Consider the following 16,214-nt stretch of genomic DNA (forward strand, 5'->3'; position numbering starts at 1 on the left):
GCCCTTGGGTGGCTGGAGGGGGGGACCCCTTGATTTAAGGGGTTCCCACTCCTCCAGGGTACCCCGGCCAGGGGTGACTAGTTAGTGATTTAATGCCAGCGCCGCAGGGACCTATATAAAAGTGTCTCCCGGCTGTGGCATTATCTCTCTGACTAGTGGAGCCCGGTGCTGGTTCCAAAAATCCGGGGGACCCCTACGCTTTTTGTCCCCCGTATTTTTGGCACCAGGACCAGGTGCAGAGCCCGGTGCCGGTTGTTAAAATATGGGGGAACCCCTGTCAATTTCCCCCCCATATTTTTGCAACCAGGACCGGCTCAAAGAGCCCGAGGCTGGTTATGCTTAGGAGGGGGGACCCCACGCAAAAAAATTTCTTGATTTTTAACACTTAATTTTTTTTTAAAAAGGTGCAGAATGAAGCCCTGCACGGATCTCACAGATCCGGCCGGGATTCCTTGTGTTTTGTCAGGCAGTGTTTTACTCATCACTCCCGTAAAACACTGCCTGACATTACGAATCACATAGACATCGGAAAAAACGAATGTGGAAAACTCGGCAGCTTAGTAACTGACCGTATCAGGATTCAAAAAGTTGCAGTAAAATGCACCCGATACCATTCGAGTTCAAACACCCTTAAAAACGGCTAAAACACGAATATTAGTAAATTTTGGCCAATATGTTTTCATACTGTATAACAGAATATGAATACACTGCTAAAAGCTACAGCAAATAATGAACCTTTGTATTGGAACTTACATCGGAGGATGTGGAGTTGACAACAATCCCGAATCCTGGCACATGAACCTCCTCTTTCTTGATGTGCTCTGTCTGTGACAGACTGGAGGGCCTTTCTGGAAGTGCCGGTAGCTTGTGTTCCCTCGCACTCGCATTGTGTGCACTGTGTACCGGGGTCACACTCAGAGTTTTTGGAAGAATCTTTTTCTTCATTATTCTTTTCCTTGTAAGAACAGTTTTCTGGGAGCAAACACATGACTGGGGAACCTGCTGTCGGCTTTGTGCAACTATAAAAACAGAAATAAAAAATGAAGGCCACCTTTTCAGCTGCAGGATGCTGTCATCATTGTAATAAAGCAAATATGCATACAGTTTCCTACAAAACGTTGTACTAATCTAGTTCAAGGATCTCAGACAAATATTTTCCATTAAACTTGGTTTCAGTCACATTCAATTGTCATAGTTACATATCACACAAAATACAATCACACATGACAATAAAACAAATACCATCAAGGCTGATAAAGGAGAAGCAAATGTAGTTCAGCCTCCCCCTTGTGTACTAGCGTGTACTGGACTGTGCAAGTTGAGACGTCCACTTGTAGCGCTTGTGGACAATGCAATTCCACCATTGGCGCACCATTGTTTGTAAACCACTGACCATCCTATGGCAGGCGCAGTGTCTCCTTCTGAAATTCCTCTACACAGGGGGGCAGATGTATTAAGCCTGGAGAAGTCATAAAGCAGTGATAAAGCAGTGATAAGTGGAAGGTGATCACCTTCCACTTATCACTGCTTTATCACTTCTCCAGGCTTAATACATCTGCCCCATGGCTTCTGTGGCTGTAGATCTGTGCTTGAGAATGCAGTTGTGTCCACTGACATTCCCGTGACACTCCAATGAGACTAACTTTCTTGTGCTCACTTCAGCCACCTCCCAGTCATCGCCCAGGAGCACCCATGGTTTGGCGATACCAGTGACTATGTATGCAACAGCGTTCTCTGTGTACACTCAGGGGAATGCATGCGTCATAGGGGATTTCAGCTCTTTCTGTGCAGCGAGTAATCCCATAACTGCACAATTATCGGCATTGCATCCACTTCTGAATCAGGCCCATAGTCTAGTAGAAGTAGACAACAGGGTCAAAGATGACACCAAGGCAGTAGGATTGAGGTATTGCTAACTGTGAGGACGCTAGGATGGAATTATTAATTTCACCATTTCCAATCTGCACCTAGGGATTATTATTATTACATTTATTTTTTATTTTTTTTCAATAATGATTTTTTTATTAGTTTCAAAATATAGAGAGAAAAAAACAGAACAAGTAAATGTACACTTACAGAGATCGTATAAAGTGTACATCATTGAGCTAATACATGGAACCCGATCATAAACAACGAATCTGAATTCAGAAGCTCAGTTCACTAATAGTGTACATAGTTTCTCTTAACTATCAACCAGAAATAGAACTATAGAAGTAATAAAATAGAGAGCTCAGTAGAGAAAGAAAGAGAGAAAGACATAACAAGACAGCGACACACGAGGGAAGAAGTATGGACAAGGAGAAGAGAACATATATGTCAGGGGAATACCTTACTCAGGTAATGTAACATGAAAATAAATAGGTAAAGAGACAGGCTCATCTGTCACAAATGGGTATTATCAGATTGTGGAGAGTGTAGAGTTGCCGTGTCAATGGGATCACTATAAATTACGGAGTGACCCTGTCTCTCCCGGAATTCGCTCCATTTAAACCATCTCATATAGATAGAAGAAGGAGATGAAGAGTACACACATCCCGCTGTTTCAAAAAGGAAGTGCTTGTGGGTATTATTAATAACCGTCTGAATGTGAGGTATGGACTGTGACTTCCACAATTGGCCTATCGCTGCTTTAGCTGATATTAAGACGTGGCCTACAATGTACCTGTCACAGCTGAGGAGAGCGCGAGGAGAGTAGTGGAATAAGGCAAATAATGGATCTAGTGGCACACTCGCTCCCACCACTTCCTCCAAAAGAGAGAACACTTCCGTCCACAGAGGCCTGAAAACTGGGCAACCCCAGAAAATATGTAGAATGGTACCTACATCGCCGCATTTTCGCCAGCATAGCTGGGAGGTCGAGGGCCAGATACGGTGAAGCCTCTGCGGGGTGAAGTACGCCCTATTGCATAGTTTATAGAACATTTCTGAATGCTGGAGACATTTAGAGATTTTAAAGCACTGTGAGGAAATTGTATCCCACTCTTCCTCTCGAAGTACAATAGAGAGATCTTTCTCCCACTTAACCTGCGGAGGGAGTTTACCAGTTTTATTCAAAAGAACAATATACTGATACCATCTGGATACCCCCCCTCTATGACCTGAGGTAGACAATCTGGAGAGCATAATAGCAGGTAGAGGAAGGGGGCCACCAGACCTGCCAACATAAGAATGGAGCCAATGGCGTAGTTGTAAGTATTTGAAAAAATCATGCTTTGATATCCCAAACTGAGACTGAAGCTGGGAGAAGGGAATTAAACCATTATTCAAGAACAGATCTTTCAATCTCACAACTCCAGCATCAATCCAGGTGTCTAATATAAGATCAGGGATAGTGCAAGCAACGGTTCTGTTAGAGAGATCCGCTGCCGGTAATGTAATAGTCGGGTCAGACACAACAACTGAGTGCCATACTTTCAAAGTGCATCTAATCGCGTCCCCAGGACCAGTCCATTTCGGAACGTTATTTATCGGCAGTAGAAATAGGTCTGTAATGTTAATCGACCCTAAAAAGGATTTTTCAATAACTACCCATGGCTTGGGGGGATGGGCAGCATACCAGTCGCGGGCCTGACTAAGAAGGCAGGCGGAGTGATATGCATCTAAGTTGGGGTAAGCAACCCCACCAAAACCCTTGGGCAATGATAAAACCTGCCTAGAGATACGCGGTCTAGATCTCTTCCAGATGAATTGTGATAGAATTTTATTAGCCCTAACACTAAGAGATTTAGGGAAGCTGCGGGGGATGGCCCTAAATAGGTAAAGGAGTTTAGGTAGCAATACCATCTTAGTTGCAGAGATACGCCCCAGCCAAGAGATTTCATGTAAGGACCACTCTTTAATCAATTTTTCGAAGGCACTAAACAAAGGTGAGTAGTTACAGTCATACAAATCTCTGTCAAGCGATAGGTGTATACCTACATATTTAATAGTTCTCGTTTGCCAAGCATATCTGTATCTATCCTTAAGTAAAGCCAGGATATGTGGTGGGATATGGAGCGGTAGAGCCTCCGTTTTTGCAGTATTCAGTTTATAATATGATAATCTGGAATACTTATCTAATATGGCATGGAGACCGATAAGGGAGGATTCAGGGTTGGTCAAACAGAGTAGAATATCATCTGCAAAAAGATTGACTTTATGACTCAATCCTCCTATCTCGGGTCCCGAGACCCCCGTATCAGATCTAATAGTCTCAGCCAGGGGTTCAATAGCCAGGGCAAAAACAAGGGGGGACAGAGGGCACCCTTGTCTGGTGCCGTTAAGGATATCAAAACCCCTGGATAGACACCCATTAACATACACCTTAGCAGAGGGGGCAGAGTATAAAGCAAAAATGGAATCTAGAAACCTTCCCTGGAAGCCAAACTTACCCAGGACTGATCTTAGATATCCCCAGTGTAATCTATCAAACGCCTTCTCAGCGTCCAACGATAGGACGAGGAGAGGCTCTCTATTAGCGTTACAATACTCCATGACATTGTAAACTCTCCGAGTGTTGTCCGGGGCCTGCCTGCCCGGGACGAAGCCAACCTGATCAGCAGCTATAAGGGAAGGCAATAAAGGGCAAAGACGGTTAGCGATAAGCTTAGCAAAAAGCTTTACGTCTGTATTCAGCAGAGCTATCGGTCGGTAATTTTGAACGGATGTGGGCGATTTACCAGGCTTGGGGATAGCAACTATCCGCGCTTCAAGCATCTCCTTCGGGAACCTCCCAGCTTCCGACGCCTCGTTGAAAACCGCCAATAACACTGGTGTCAAATCTGCTTTATAAGTTTTGTAGAAATTAGACGGAAATCCATCTGGACCTGGCGCTTTATCACGTGGAGGACTGTCAATAGCGGCCTCAAGTTCAGGAATAGTCCAGGGAGAGCTGAGGGACAGGCAGGCCTCGGAGTTCAGTGTCGGTAGGGACAGGTTTTTTAAAAAGGATTGAATTTCAGCTTCAATGGGTTGAGGGGTATTAGTATCTGACTGTAGGTTGTAAAGTCGGGAGTAATACTCTGCAAAAGTGTCCGCTATACTATAGGGGTCAGAGACTCTTGAGCCCGTAGGGGAATAGAAAAAGTGAAGTCTGGCCTTAGCTCGCTGGCCTCGCAGTTTCCGTGCCAAGAGTCGCCCTGCCTTGTTTCCAAATACATAAAATCTCTGATTCAATCTGGCAAGATTGCGTTGTACTTCCCGAAGAGAAAAAACGTTCACCTTTTCCCTTGCGGCAAGCAAAAGCTTAAAGGCAGTTCTATTCTGCGGGTCAGCCTTATGTGCTAATTCTAATTTTGCAGCTTCGCTTTCAGCTAAGAGACGTTCAGCATTTTGAGAGCGTTTTAGCCTTGACGCGGCCTGAATGGCCGCCCCCCGCATTACAGCCTTACAAGAGCACCAATTATTAAAGACCGAAGTATCTTCGGGTTTGTTAGTTTCTAAATATAGCTTTAAGGTTTGATGTATAGCAAGTGAAGCCTCTTGATGGCACAACAGGAAATTTCCCAGTCTCCAAGGGCTTGGTGACACCTTACAGGCCCCAAGATTCCACACTACCTTCAGCGGAGAATGGTCAGACCATGACATTGGTAAGATATTGATTTTCGTAATGGCCGGTAATGACACTCTGTCAGTCAGAGCAAGATCAATTCTAGAATATGAGGAGTGGACATGTGAATAAAAGGAGTAATCCCTAACTGTAGGATGTTTAGTTCTCCACGCATCGTAGAGTTCGTACTCTCCTAACAATTGGCAAAGCCCAAGGGTATTAACCGGAGATGTTCTGGGTTTAGCTAAGGGGTTTCTAGTGGGGAGAGATCTATCAACAGAGGGGTCTACAACTAAGTTGAAGTCCCCCAATAGCATGACGGCACCTTTAGCGTGCTTCTGTATCAGGGAGAATAGTCTCCTACAAAAGGAGAGTTGACCAGAGTTGGGTGCATAACAGGACGCCAAGGTAACTGTAGTATCCTCAAGCTGTCCAATTAATATTAAATACCTTCCTTCGGGGTCTATGATTTGGGATTCTAGAGTGAATGGGCATTCACGAGAAATTAGTATAGCCACTCCGGCCTTTTTTGCGGGACCATTAGCCATGTAGCAGGTAGGGAAATGATTATCATAGAGTCTGGGGGGGTCTAATTTTCTAAAATGGGTTTCCTGGATAGAGACCACATTCGCCTTCAGTTTATAGAAGGAAGATAAGGCCAACCTACGCTTCTGTGGGGAATTCAATCCCTTAACATTCAGTGATACCAATTTAACCATGACAAGCTAATCAGGAGGCGGAGCATCCGCTGAAACCAGAGAATACAATTAAAAAAGTGCAATACCCTGAACACATAGTGCAGAAAGAAAGAAGCATGGGGGGGACGAGACACAGAGGGAGAAACACGGAGGAGGACAAAGAGAGAAAAGAGAAAAACACAGTACACAAAACAAAGAAAGCCGACTCCGTGCAGAGACGAAGTCATAGTAAGACGCCAAAACATACAGCGCCTCACCCAGCAAAGTTGGGAGGTTAGTGGCCAACCTCCCCGCAATCAAGTAACCAAAATTTTGTAAACATTATAAGCAAACAATCGCACATGGCATAACAAAAGAATATTGTTAAGGATGGAATGATAGGCTAATTTGTAATGAGTCACAGGGTCCTGGAACCGGCAAAGAGCAATACTGTAAATACAGCAAGAGGACGGCTCTAAGGGGAGCATACAAATCAGACCAGGAGCCTGTGAAACAATGACAGTCGTTAAAGAGAAAAGAAAAAAATCCCGTCATACAATGGTATAAAAGGCATTAGGCATGAGATAACAAGGCAATTGACTTACAGTAAGCAGTGAAATTAATACTATCTTGTAGAAACAGCGCTAGCCCTTTAGATAGCCATTCTTGGCAGGTAAAGTACCGCAGTGGGAAGGGCCTACTTCCCAACCATCTGTTATGCACACCAGTGCCTGCAGGAAAGTACTGGTGTCAGGACTGTTATGCACTCCAGTGCCTGCAGGAATGTACTGGTGTTTGAACTGTTATGCAAAACACATGGACTCACAGACAGACTAGGGAATATGACATAACGTACACAGAAGGTGGAAGGGTAACAAAATACACACAACGTGAACAGAGAAGCCCAGAGGCTAAGGAACAGGGTATCTCCCTTGTATTAGAACTGCTCAGATGTGAAAAGCAAGATGTTGTGTTTTTAATACATAGAAAACCCGAAATGCTGTTGCTAAGGGCAACAGCAAAACCCTAAAGGGTTACCAACGGGTGTGGCAGTAAACTCCTTGGTCAGAGATGGAATGATAGACACAAGGAGATTCTCCACAATCCTAATTCTCACTTGCAGTGCACAGGTTCGGTTTACTGCCACTAAACTGACCCCTGACACCTAGCACAGTGAGACAGGATTAGACAGGCAAGTCTTAGAATACAGCCGCAGACTTGCTAAGTTCACAGAGTAGTAACAGAACCCCAGCAAGCTGAACGACTGACTCCAGTCTTACTGCTAGGTCTGGATTGGCAGAGTGTAATACCAAATCCCCAGGCCTATTTGCAGTAAGCAACAAACAAATACAAAGCTACACAGTACTGGCTAACTTTCAGAAACTGACTAACCAACAAAGATTCAGCAGCATCTGCTTACCCTGAAAAGAGGCCTTATAAAGCAGGTGCTGTCCACGCCCCACTCAGACCTCACAGACTGTGAGCACAAAAACCAGCACCGGATCCCCTGCCATGCACAGAGCCTATAACCACTGCACAGCAAAAGACCCGAACCGGAGTATCAGCTGCGCTCAGGTTACTCCGCTAGCACTTGTCTCCCGGTTGCCATGACGACGTGGCAGCACAGGGCAGGAGACCCTAACAGTACCCCCCCTCTGACGAGGGGTCAAAGAACCCCTACCACCGGGTTTATCGGGGAACTGCGAGAAGAAAGAGCGTATCAGTCTGGGGGCATGAAGATCACAACTGCGCACCCACGACCGCTCCTCCGGGCCATACCCCTTCCAGTGCACCAAAAATGACAGCCGACCCCGAACCACCTTGGAGTCAAGAATCCTTTCAACAACAAACTCCCTCTGGCCACGTATCAGAAGAGGGGAAGGTCTTCCACTGGAAGAAGGATTACTAATCGCCCGTTTTAAAAGGGAACAATGAAATGTTTTATTGATACCCAAAGAACGGGGCAGATCTAACTGAAATGCCACCGGATTGATAACCCTGGTGATCTTATAAGGGCCGATGAACCGGGGGCCTAACTTATGAGATGGCTGTCTCAACTTCAAATTCTTGGTAGACAACCAGACGAAGTCTCCTAATTTGAAGCTGCAGGGTCTTTTCCGCTTATCAAAAACCCTTTTGGTCACTAATGACACAGACACAAGGGCTTTCTTCACTTTCCGCCAAATACCTCTAAGGACCGAAACCACAGAGGAACCACCAGGCGTGGAGTCCAGGGGGTCAAAAGAATTGGCCTTAGGATGATGCCCATACACACAAAGGAAGGGAGAGATCCCTGTAGCAGAGTGAGCCGCGTTGTTATAGGCAAACTCCGCCATGGACAGATGAGCAACCCAGTCAGTCTGACACTTGGAGACATAACACCTGAGGAACTGCTCCAAGGACTGGTTCACCCTTTCAGTCTGCCCATTAGACTGCGGATGGTAGCCCGACGACAAGCTGACAGAAATCTGGAGATCGGAACAAAATGCCCTCCAGAATTTGGCCACAAACTGGGATCCGCGGTCAGAGACCACATCAAGTGGCAACCCGTGGAGACGCACAACATGCAGCATAAATAATTCAGACAGGCGTCTGGCCGATGGCAGCCCAACCAGTGGAACGAAGTGCGCCATCTTCGAAAACCTGTCAACGACAACCCAGATGGCTGTCATCCCCGAGGATTTGGGCAAGTCCACCACAAAATCCATTGAAATGTGGGTCCATGGCTTAGATGGGATAGAGAGTGGATGTAGTGGGCCAACAGGAACCCCTCTAGGAGTCTTATTTCGGGCACAGATGTCACATGCCCGAACCCACTGATCCACATCCTTAGCCACCGAGGGCCACCACACCGCCCTAGATAGCAACTCCCGAGTTCTGGCAATACCCGGGTGACCTGCAGACTTCTTGGCATGGAATTCCAGGAACACTCGCTGTCTTAACCTAGGAGGCACAAACAAAAGACCTACCGGAAGGTCTGGAGGAGCCTGCTCCTGTGCTCTAAGGACTAATGATAAGAGGTCCTGGGTAATGCCCACTTTAATACATGATGGGGAAACAATGGGCAACGGCTCCTCGGTGGTCTCCTGGATTGGAGCAAAACTCCGCGAGAGCGCATCAGCCTTGATGTTTTTTGACCCAGGGCGATATGTTATCAAAAAATTAAAGCGAGCAAAAAACAAAGCCCATCGTGCCTGCCTGGCATTGAGACGCTTCGCTGACTCTAAATATGCCAGATTCTTATGGTCAGTGAGAATTGAGACCACAAACTTAGCCCCCTCAAGCCAGTGTCTCCACTCCTCGAGTGCATCCTTAATAGCCAACAATTCCCGGTTACCCACGTCATAATTCATCTCGGCAGGCGAAAATTTACGGGAAAAGTAAGCACAGGGATGAAGGCGATTATCTGACACTCCCATCTGAGAAAGCACTGCCCCAATACCCATCTCAGAGGCATCCACCTCCACCACAAAAGGACGCTCTGGATCTGGGTGTCGCAGCACCTTGGCCGAAACAAATGCCCTTTTGAGACGGGCAAAAGCCGCTTTAGCCTCACAAGACCAGTGAGCAACATCCGCCCCTTTCTTAGTGAGTGCCACCAAGGGCGCCACTATAGACGAAAATCCAGCGATAAATCGTCTATAAAAATTCGCAAAGCCCAGGAAACGCTGAAGCGCCTTCAAACTAGTGGGCTGCACCCAATCCAGGACTGCCTGTACCTTGGAACCCTCCATTTGGAAACCTTCTGGGGAGATAATATATCCTAGAAATGCGATTTGCTGAACTTCAAATTCGCACTTCTCCAGCTTCGCCCCAAGCCGGTGGTCTCTGAGTTTCTGGAGGACTAAGCGTACATGCTTCCGATGTTCCTCCAGGGAATGGGAGAAGATTAGGATGTCATCTAAGTATACAACTAAGAATCTATCCAAATATTCCCTGAGCACATCATTCATGAAATCCTGGAAGACTGCCGGGGCATTACAGAGCCCAAAAGGCATCACCAAATATTCATAATGCCCCGAGTGGGTATTAAAGGCAGTCTTCCATTCATCCCCCTCTCTTATTCGGATTAGATTGTACGCACCGCGTAGGTCAATCTTAGAAAAAATGGTGGCAGTACGAAGCTGGTCAAACAAGACCGAAATGAGAGGCAGTGGGTATGAGTTTTTAATCGTGATACGGTTCAATTCCCTGAAGTCGATGCAGGGTCGCAACGAACCGTCCTTTTTACCCACGAAGAAGAACCCCGACCCAACTGGAGACTGTGAAGGTCTGATAAATCCCTTAGCCAAGTTCTCCTGAATGTACTCTGCCATAGCCTGAGTCTCAGGACGTGACAGGGAGTACAACCTGCTCTTGGGAAGCTTAGCATTTGGCAACAAATCAATGGCACAGTCATAGGAGCGATGGGGAGGTAGTACCTCTGCAACTTTTTTGGAGAACACGTCCGCAAAATCTGCATAACACCCTGGCAATCCTGGCAAACTTAGCTGCGAGAACCTGACTGGAAGGCTCAAGCAACTCCTGAAACAATCAGTACTCCAACTAAGAATCTCCCCAGAGACCCAGTCAAATTGAGGATTGTGGGCCCTTAACCAGGGTAACCCCAACACCAATGGGGCAAAAGTACAGACAGTCACATAAAAGGACAATTTTTCAGAGTGTGTGGCTCCAATAAACAAAGAAATCTGGCTAGTGCAAGAGGTAATTTTACCTTGGGATAATGGTTCCCCGTTTAACCCACAAATCTCAATTTCCGATGCCAAGGGTACTAAGGGAACAGAGTGTTTCAGGGCGAATTGGCGGTCCATAAAAACCCCGTCGGCCCCACTGTCCACAAAGGCCTCAGTCTTGACAGTTTGACCGAGGATCTTCAAGGTCACCGGAATGATAAAAGTCTTCTTGGGAAATTCTGACTTCTGGCCTGACAGGATATTTCCCATCACCCTCAGGCCCTGAAGTTTTCCGGCTTTTCTGGGCATGATACTACCACATGACCTTTATTCCCACAGTACAAACACAACCCCTGCTGTCTCCTCCGCATCTTCTCACGCGAGGAGAGGCGGGTAGCCCCAATCTGCATAGACTCCTCGGAAAATTCCTCAGAGTCTGAGGTTCCCTTGGGAAGGAAGGAAATCTCAGTCTCCCTTTCAAGCCTACGCTCTCTCAGCCGTCTATCCACCCGGATGGATAACTGCATGAGCTGATCCAAGCTATCAGGCAAGGGATGTTGTACCAGTTGGTCCTTTATCTGGTTAGAAAGACCTCTTCGGTACTGGTGTCTCAGGGCTGGGTCATTCCACTGGGTATCATGGGCCAACCTCCGAAACTCCGTACAGTAAACCTCAACTGGCCTTCGCCCTTGCTTAAGGATCGAAATCTGAGCCTCGGCTGAGGCCGTCTTGTCAGGGTCATCATACAACATGCCCAGTGCCGTAAAAAAAGCATCAACACTTTTAAGCGACGGACAGTCAGGCTGCAACCCATATGCCCAGACCTGTGGGTCTCCTTGTAGCAAGGAAATCACTATGCCCACCCGCTGAATCTCCGACCCAGAAGACTGAGGCCTAAGCCGGAAGTATAGCTTGCAGCTCTCCTTGAAACAAAAGAACTGCGAGCGATCTCCAGAAAAACGATCCGGGAGATTTACTTTCGGCTCCTTAACCCCTGCAGGTGCTTCTGCTGCGGGAGCTCCGCCAGCAGCCTGGGAGGTGTGCATTTTAATGGACAAATCATTACATTTTTGAGTCAGGACCTGCACCTGATCAACCACCTGTTGCAACGTATTTTGAGGGGTATGCTCCATATTCCCACAAAATTTCAACAGGAGTATTGGGCTGCTGAATATGTTATGCACACCAGTGCCTGCAGGAAAGTACTGGTGTCAGGACTGTTATGCACTCCAGTGCCTGCAGGAATGTACTGGTGTTTGAACTGTTATGCAAAACACATGGACTCACAGACAGACTAGGGAATATGACATAACGTACACAGAAGGTGGAAGGGTAACAAAATACACACAACGTGAACAGAGAAGCCCAGAGGCTAAGGAACAGGGTATCTCCCTTGTATTAGAACTGCTCAGATGTGAAAAGCAAGATGTTGTGTTTTCAATACATAGAAAACCCGAAATGCTGTTGCTAAGGGCAACAACAAAACCCTAAAGGGTTACCAACGGGTGTGGCAGTAAACTCCTTGGTCAGAGATGGAATGATAGACACAAGGAGATTCTCCACAATCCTAATTCTCACTTGCAGTGCACAGGTTCGGTTTACTGCCACTAAACTGACCCCTGACACCTAGCACAGTGAGACAGGATTAGACAGGCAAGTCTTAGAATACAGCCGCAGACTTGCTAAGTTCACAGAGTAGTAACAGAACCCCAGCAAGCTGAACGACTGACTCCAGTCTTACTGCTAGGTCTGGATTGGCAGAGTGTAATACCAAATCCCCAGGCCTATTTGCAGTAAGCAACAAACAAATACAAAGCTACACAGTACTGGCTAACTTTCAGAAACTGACTAACCAACAAAGATTCAGCAGCATCTGCTTACCCTGAAAAGAGGCCTTATAAAGCAGGTGCTGTCCACGCCCCACTCAGACCTCACAGACTGTGAGCACAAAAACCAGCACCGGATCCCCTGCCATGCACAGAGCCTATAACCACTGCACAGCAAAAGACCCGAACCGGAGTATCAGCTGCGCTCAGGTTACTCCGCTAGCACTTGTCTCCCGGTTGCCATGACGACGTGGCAGCACAGGGCAGGAGACCCTAACACCATCGACCAGTCCTGCTGAAGTCGGCGGTCAGGAGAGCCAGCCCCTTGATCTCCAGCTATATTCCATTTGTGAAGAAGTCTCAAACCGTCCTCCACCGAAGACACCACAATAGTTGAACCTTCTCTAGAAAGCAGCAAACGCGTGGGGAAACCCCATCTATATATGATCCCAGCTTTCCGAAGGGCCGCAGTGACGGGTTGAAAGGAACGCCTCTTGATAAGGGTGTATTGTGATAAGTCTCCAAAAAGTTGAAGCTGGCCCAAAGCTTTCACCGTGTCAGAGGTGGGTCTAGCCGCTTTAAGCAGGGATTCTTTAATGTGGAAAAAATGGACTCTCATTAAAACATCCCTCGACGCCCCCTCGGGAGCGCTGCGGGCCTTCGGAACTCTATGAATACGGTCCAATAACAAGTCCGCAGATGTAGCTGAGGGTAGCAGCTTCTTGAATATTTCGATTGTATAGTCATGTAGGCTGCTGTTAGATACGGATTCAGGAACCCCTCTGAGCTTGAGATTATTTCTGCGTGAGCGGTCCTCCAAGTCTGCTACTTTATCCCGCAAAGCCGCCACTTCCCCCTCAAGAGTATCATGGGAGTCGATAAGGGTATTATGAGAGCCCACTACCTCACCCATCTTTGTTTCCAAATGTCCGGTCCCCTCGCCCAAATCCTCAATGGAGCGTTGGCAAGATTGCAACATAGTACGAAATTCAGACGCCACCTCATCTTTAAACTGGTGTAACAAGAGCTTCATGGCGCCCACCGTTAAGGCTTCACTGTCCTCTAGGCGTGGAGAGGAGGGGGGATCCTGAGATGAAGGCAAGGCCATCCTGGGCGAGGAAGTCGTAGTCGGAGGATCTGATCCGGTGGTACAGGCCCCAGGCCCTTGAGCCTTATTACGATAAGGGGAAGGCTTGAAAAAGGCAACTTGGGAAATTGATTTGGAGACTTTATGCTTTTTTGGAGGCATCATGTATCACCTTGAGAGAGTAGAAGAACCCCAGTAGAAAGGAGAATTCCGTCAAAGGCCCAGAACGGTAGAGATCCTCTATTCCACGTGCGTGATTGCGTCAGCTAAAATGATTGCGGGGAGTTACGGGGAAGATACATTGGAAAGGTGTCTACATCCTATAGGTACAGCAGCGTGCACAACACCGGGATGTATCAGGACTGGTCATGCAGGTAGACAGGGCTCAGGATGATAATCTGTGTTGCTGAGGTTCAGAGCAATGACAGAGCAACTGACAGGGCAATACAGCAGCACAGTGTCCCAAGCTCTCCTTATGCCTTGCAGTGTGAAGATGGCCGCCACCTCCTGTCTCCTGGGCCAGATATTTAGTCCCAGATTAGGAGCCCTATTCGGTGGGGGAGAGGGCCCTAGTGGAGAGGATCCAGGGGGGATATGGGGCCAGTGCTGGATGCAGCTGTGGAGCCTCCCCGGGTGTCCGTTTCAGCCGTCGCGTCCGCGATCCGGCCACGGAGCTCGCCGCCGGGCAGGAGTGCTAAATCTAGCCCCCGGCTTCTGGAGCTGGAATAGGCCGCGCGCCGGAAACCTCTTCTCCGGCGGTCCCAGCGTCCGGGGTAAGTGCTGTGGGCTTCCCACCACCGCAGGCAACAGCTGGAGGGTAGTAGGGGCTGCAAAGGAGGCAGGACTCGGGCACCATAAGCAGAAAGTAGCAGGAGCTCCCTGAATGCACTTCCAGTCAGCTCCTCCGTTAAGCCACGCTATTACATTTATTTTTAAGACACCACAATTCTTAGTACACACTACAGCTGGCAAACAAGCTGAGCGAGGGAGTAATCTGCGAGGGTGGAACCTGTCTCCAATAGTGATGGCACGACTGGCAGGAGTCGAGCCGCTGGAAGAGATGAACGGCGAACGGCTATGAGTGAAAGGAATTCTGGGCTGAATGGCCACTGAGCAGGTGAAGGCTGTCATTAAAGTGTTAGTTAAAAGGCCTGTGAACAGTAGGGTGGAGGATCCTGCTCTTAGGAGCTTACAATCAGTGCCCTAGATTTGTAGGTACCAAGGCAAAAAAATTACAATGCATGACACAAAAAGGTTAAAAAAAGTGCCACCATTATAATAAAGATGTGTTTTCTTTATAATAAATAATGTGCCCCCTTCAAAGAAATATCATGTACAGACCCTAACATGTTGTCCCCTTTATTTGTATAACTATAATATAATTAATGCCATTATAAGACTTATATATAATATTGCCGGCATATTTCTGTAGTATAGTGTACTTACAAACTTTCATGACCTAATCTTGAGCAAATGTAGTCCAATGGGCAAGCGCTTGTCACAAATAGCTCTTTTTTAGGGTGATTTTAGTAGCCGCAGGTTAACATATGGGGCTTGATTCATATGCGGTCGCAGTGCCAATGCAGCATTGATGGAACTGCGAAGCAACGCAAGTGTAGCAGCCGCCCACAAATGAACAGAGATGCCCACTGAAGCCATCGCAACACGCTCAGCAACTGCATACTCCATCACAAGCATGCCACAGATGAGAGAAACATCAACTCCCCGAGTGCCTGCATGGCTGCGCAGAATGGCAGCTGGCGCCATGTTTTATGCGTACGAGATTGCAATCTCACACCAAGACACACCCCCAAAAAAAAGGTCATGACACACCTGTGTTTTTGCAGACACACCCCGTTACCTCCCCCAAACGGCTTGTTCATGTCAACCACTCTGCGACTGATTCCGTACTGTGAGCGGCATCGCAAAGGTACCTTGGCACTTGCGTACTGTGGCCGCAATGCATGTGCAGTCTGACATTAATCGCTCAGCTGCGACTGCATCTGAATCAGGCCCGGGCAGCAGTGTATATTATGTATAAAACTATATAAATATATATATATATATATATATATATATGTCTATCTATCTATCTATGCACTGTGTATACATACACATATATAGTATGTATAAAAAAAAAAAATCAGCATGGTAAATTGGATTTGATAACATCGCTTTTGCACCAATATTTCAATAGCGTGTGAATCACTCGAAATTATGGTAAAATACAGCAATTTTAGCAAATGTCTGTTTGATAAATTACTCCCTAGACGACACTAGGAGACCGGAAACAAAGAGCTCCCTGTTGTGCTGAGATGGCACACACACATGAAGTGCAGGTTGTAGAGGAGATTAAGGAGCAGGCAAGCTCTGCGGGAAAACATAGCCAGTTGGGAGGAAATTGGATTGAGAAGATAGGCTAAG

General features: G+C 47.0%; 1 protein-coding gene across 4 annotated transcripts in view; it reads right to left on the reverse strand.

The window, feature by feature from the left end:
- BEND7 (BEN domain containing 7) overlaps window positions 1–16,214 on the reverse strand; it is a 218,343-nt gene that overhangs the window by 15,394 nt on the left and 186,735 nt on the right. For all 4 annotated transcript variants that reach the window (XM_063926897.1, XM_063926899.1, XM_063926900.1 and 1 more), the window contains one exon: window positions 754–1,019. In XM_063926897.1, the coding sequence (XP_063782967.1) occupies window positions 754–1,019 (266 nt within the window). The remainder of the gene's footprint in view (window positions 1–753; window positions 1,020–16,214) is intronic.

The sequence above is a fragment of the Pseudophryne corroboree genome, chromosome 6 (genome assembly GCF_028390025.1).
Source record: "Pseudophryne corroboree isolate aPseCor3 chromosome 6, aPseCor3.hap2, whole genome shotgun sequence".
NCBI classification, from domain to species: Eukaryota; Metazoa; Chordata; class Amphibia; order Anura; family Myobatrachidae; genus Pseudophryne; species Pseudophryne corroboree.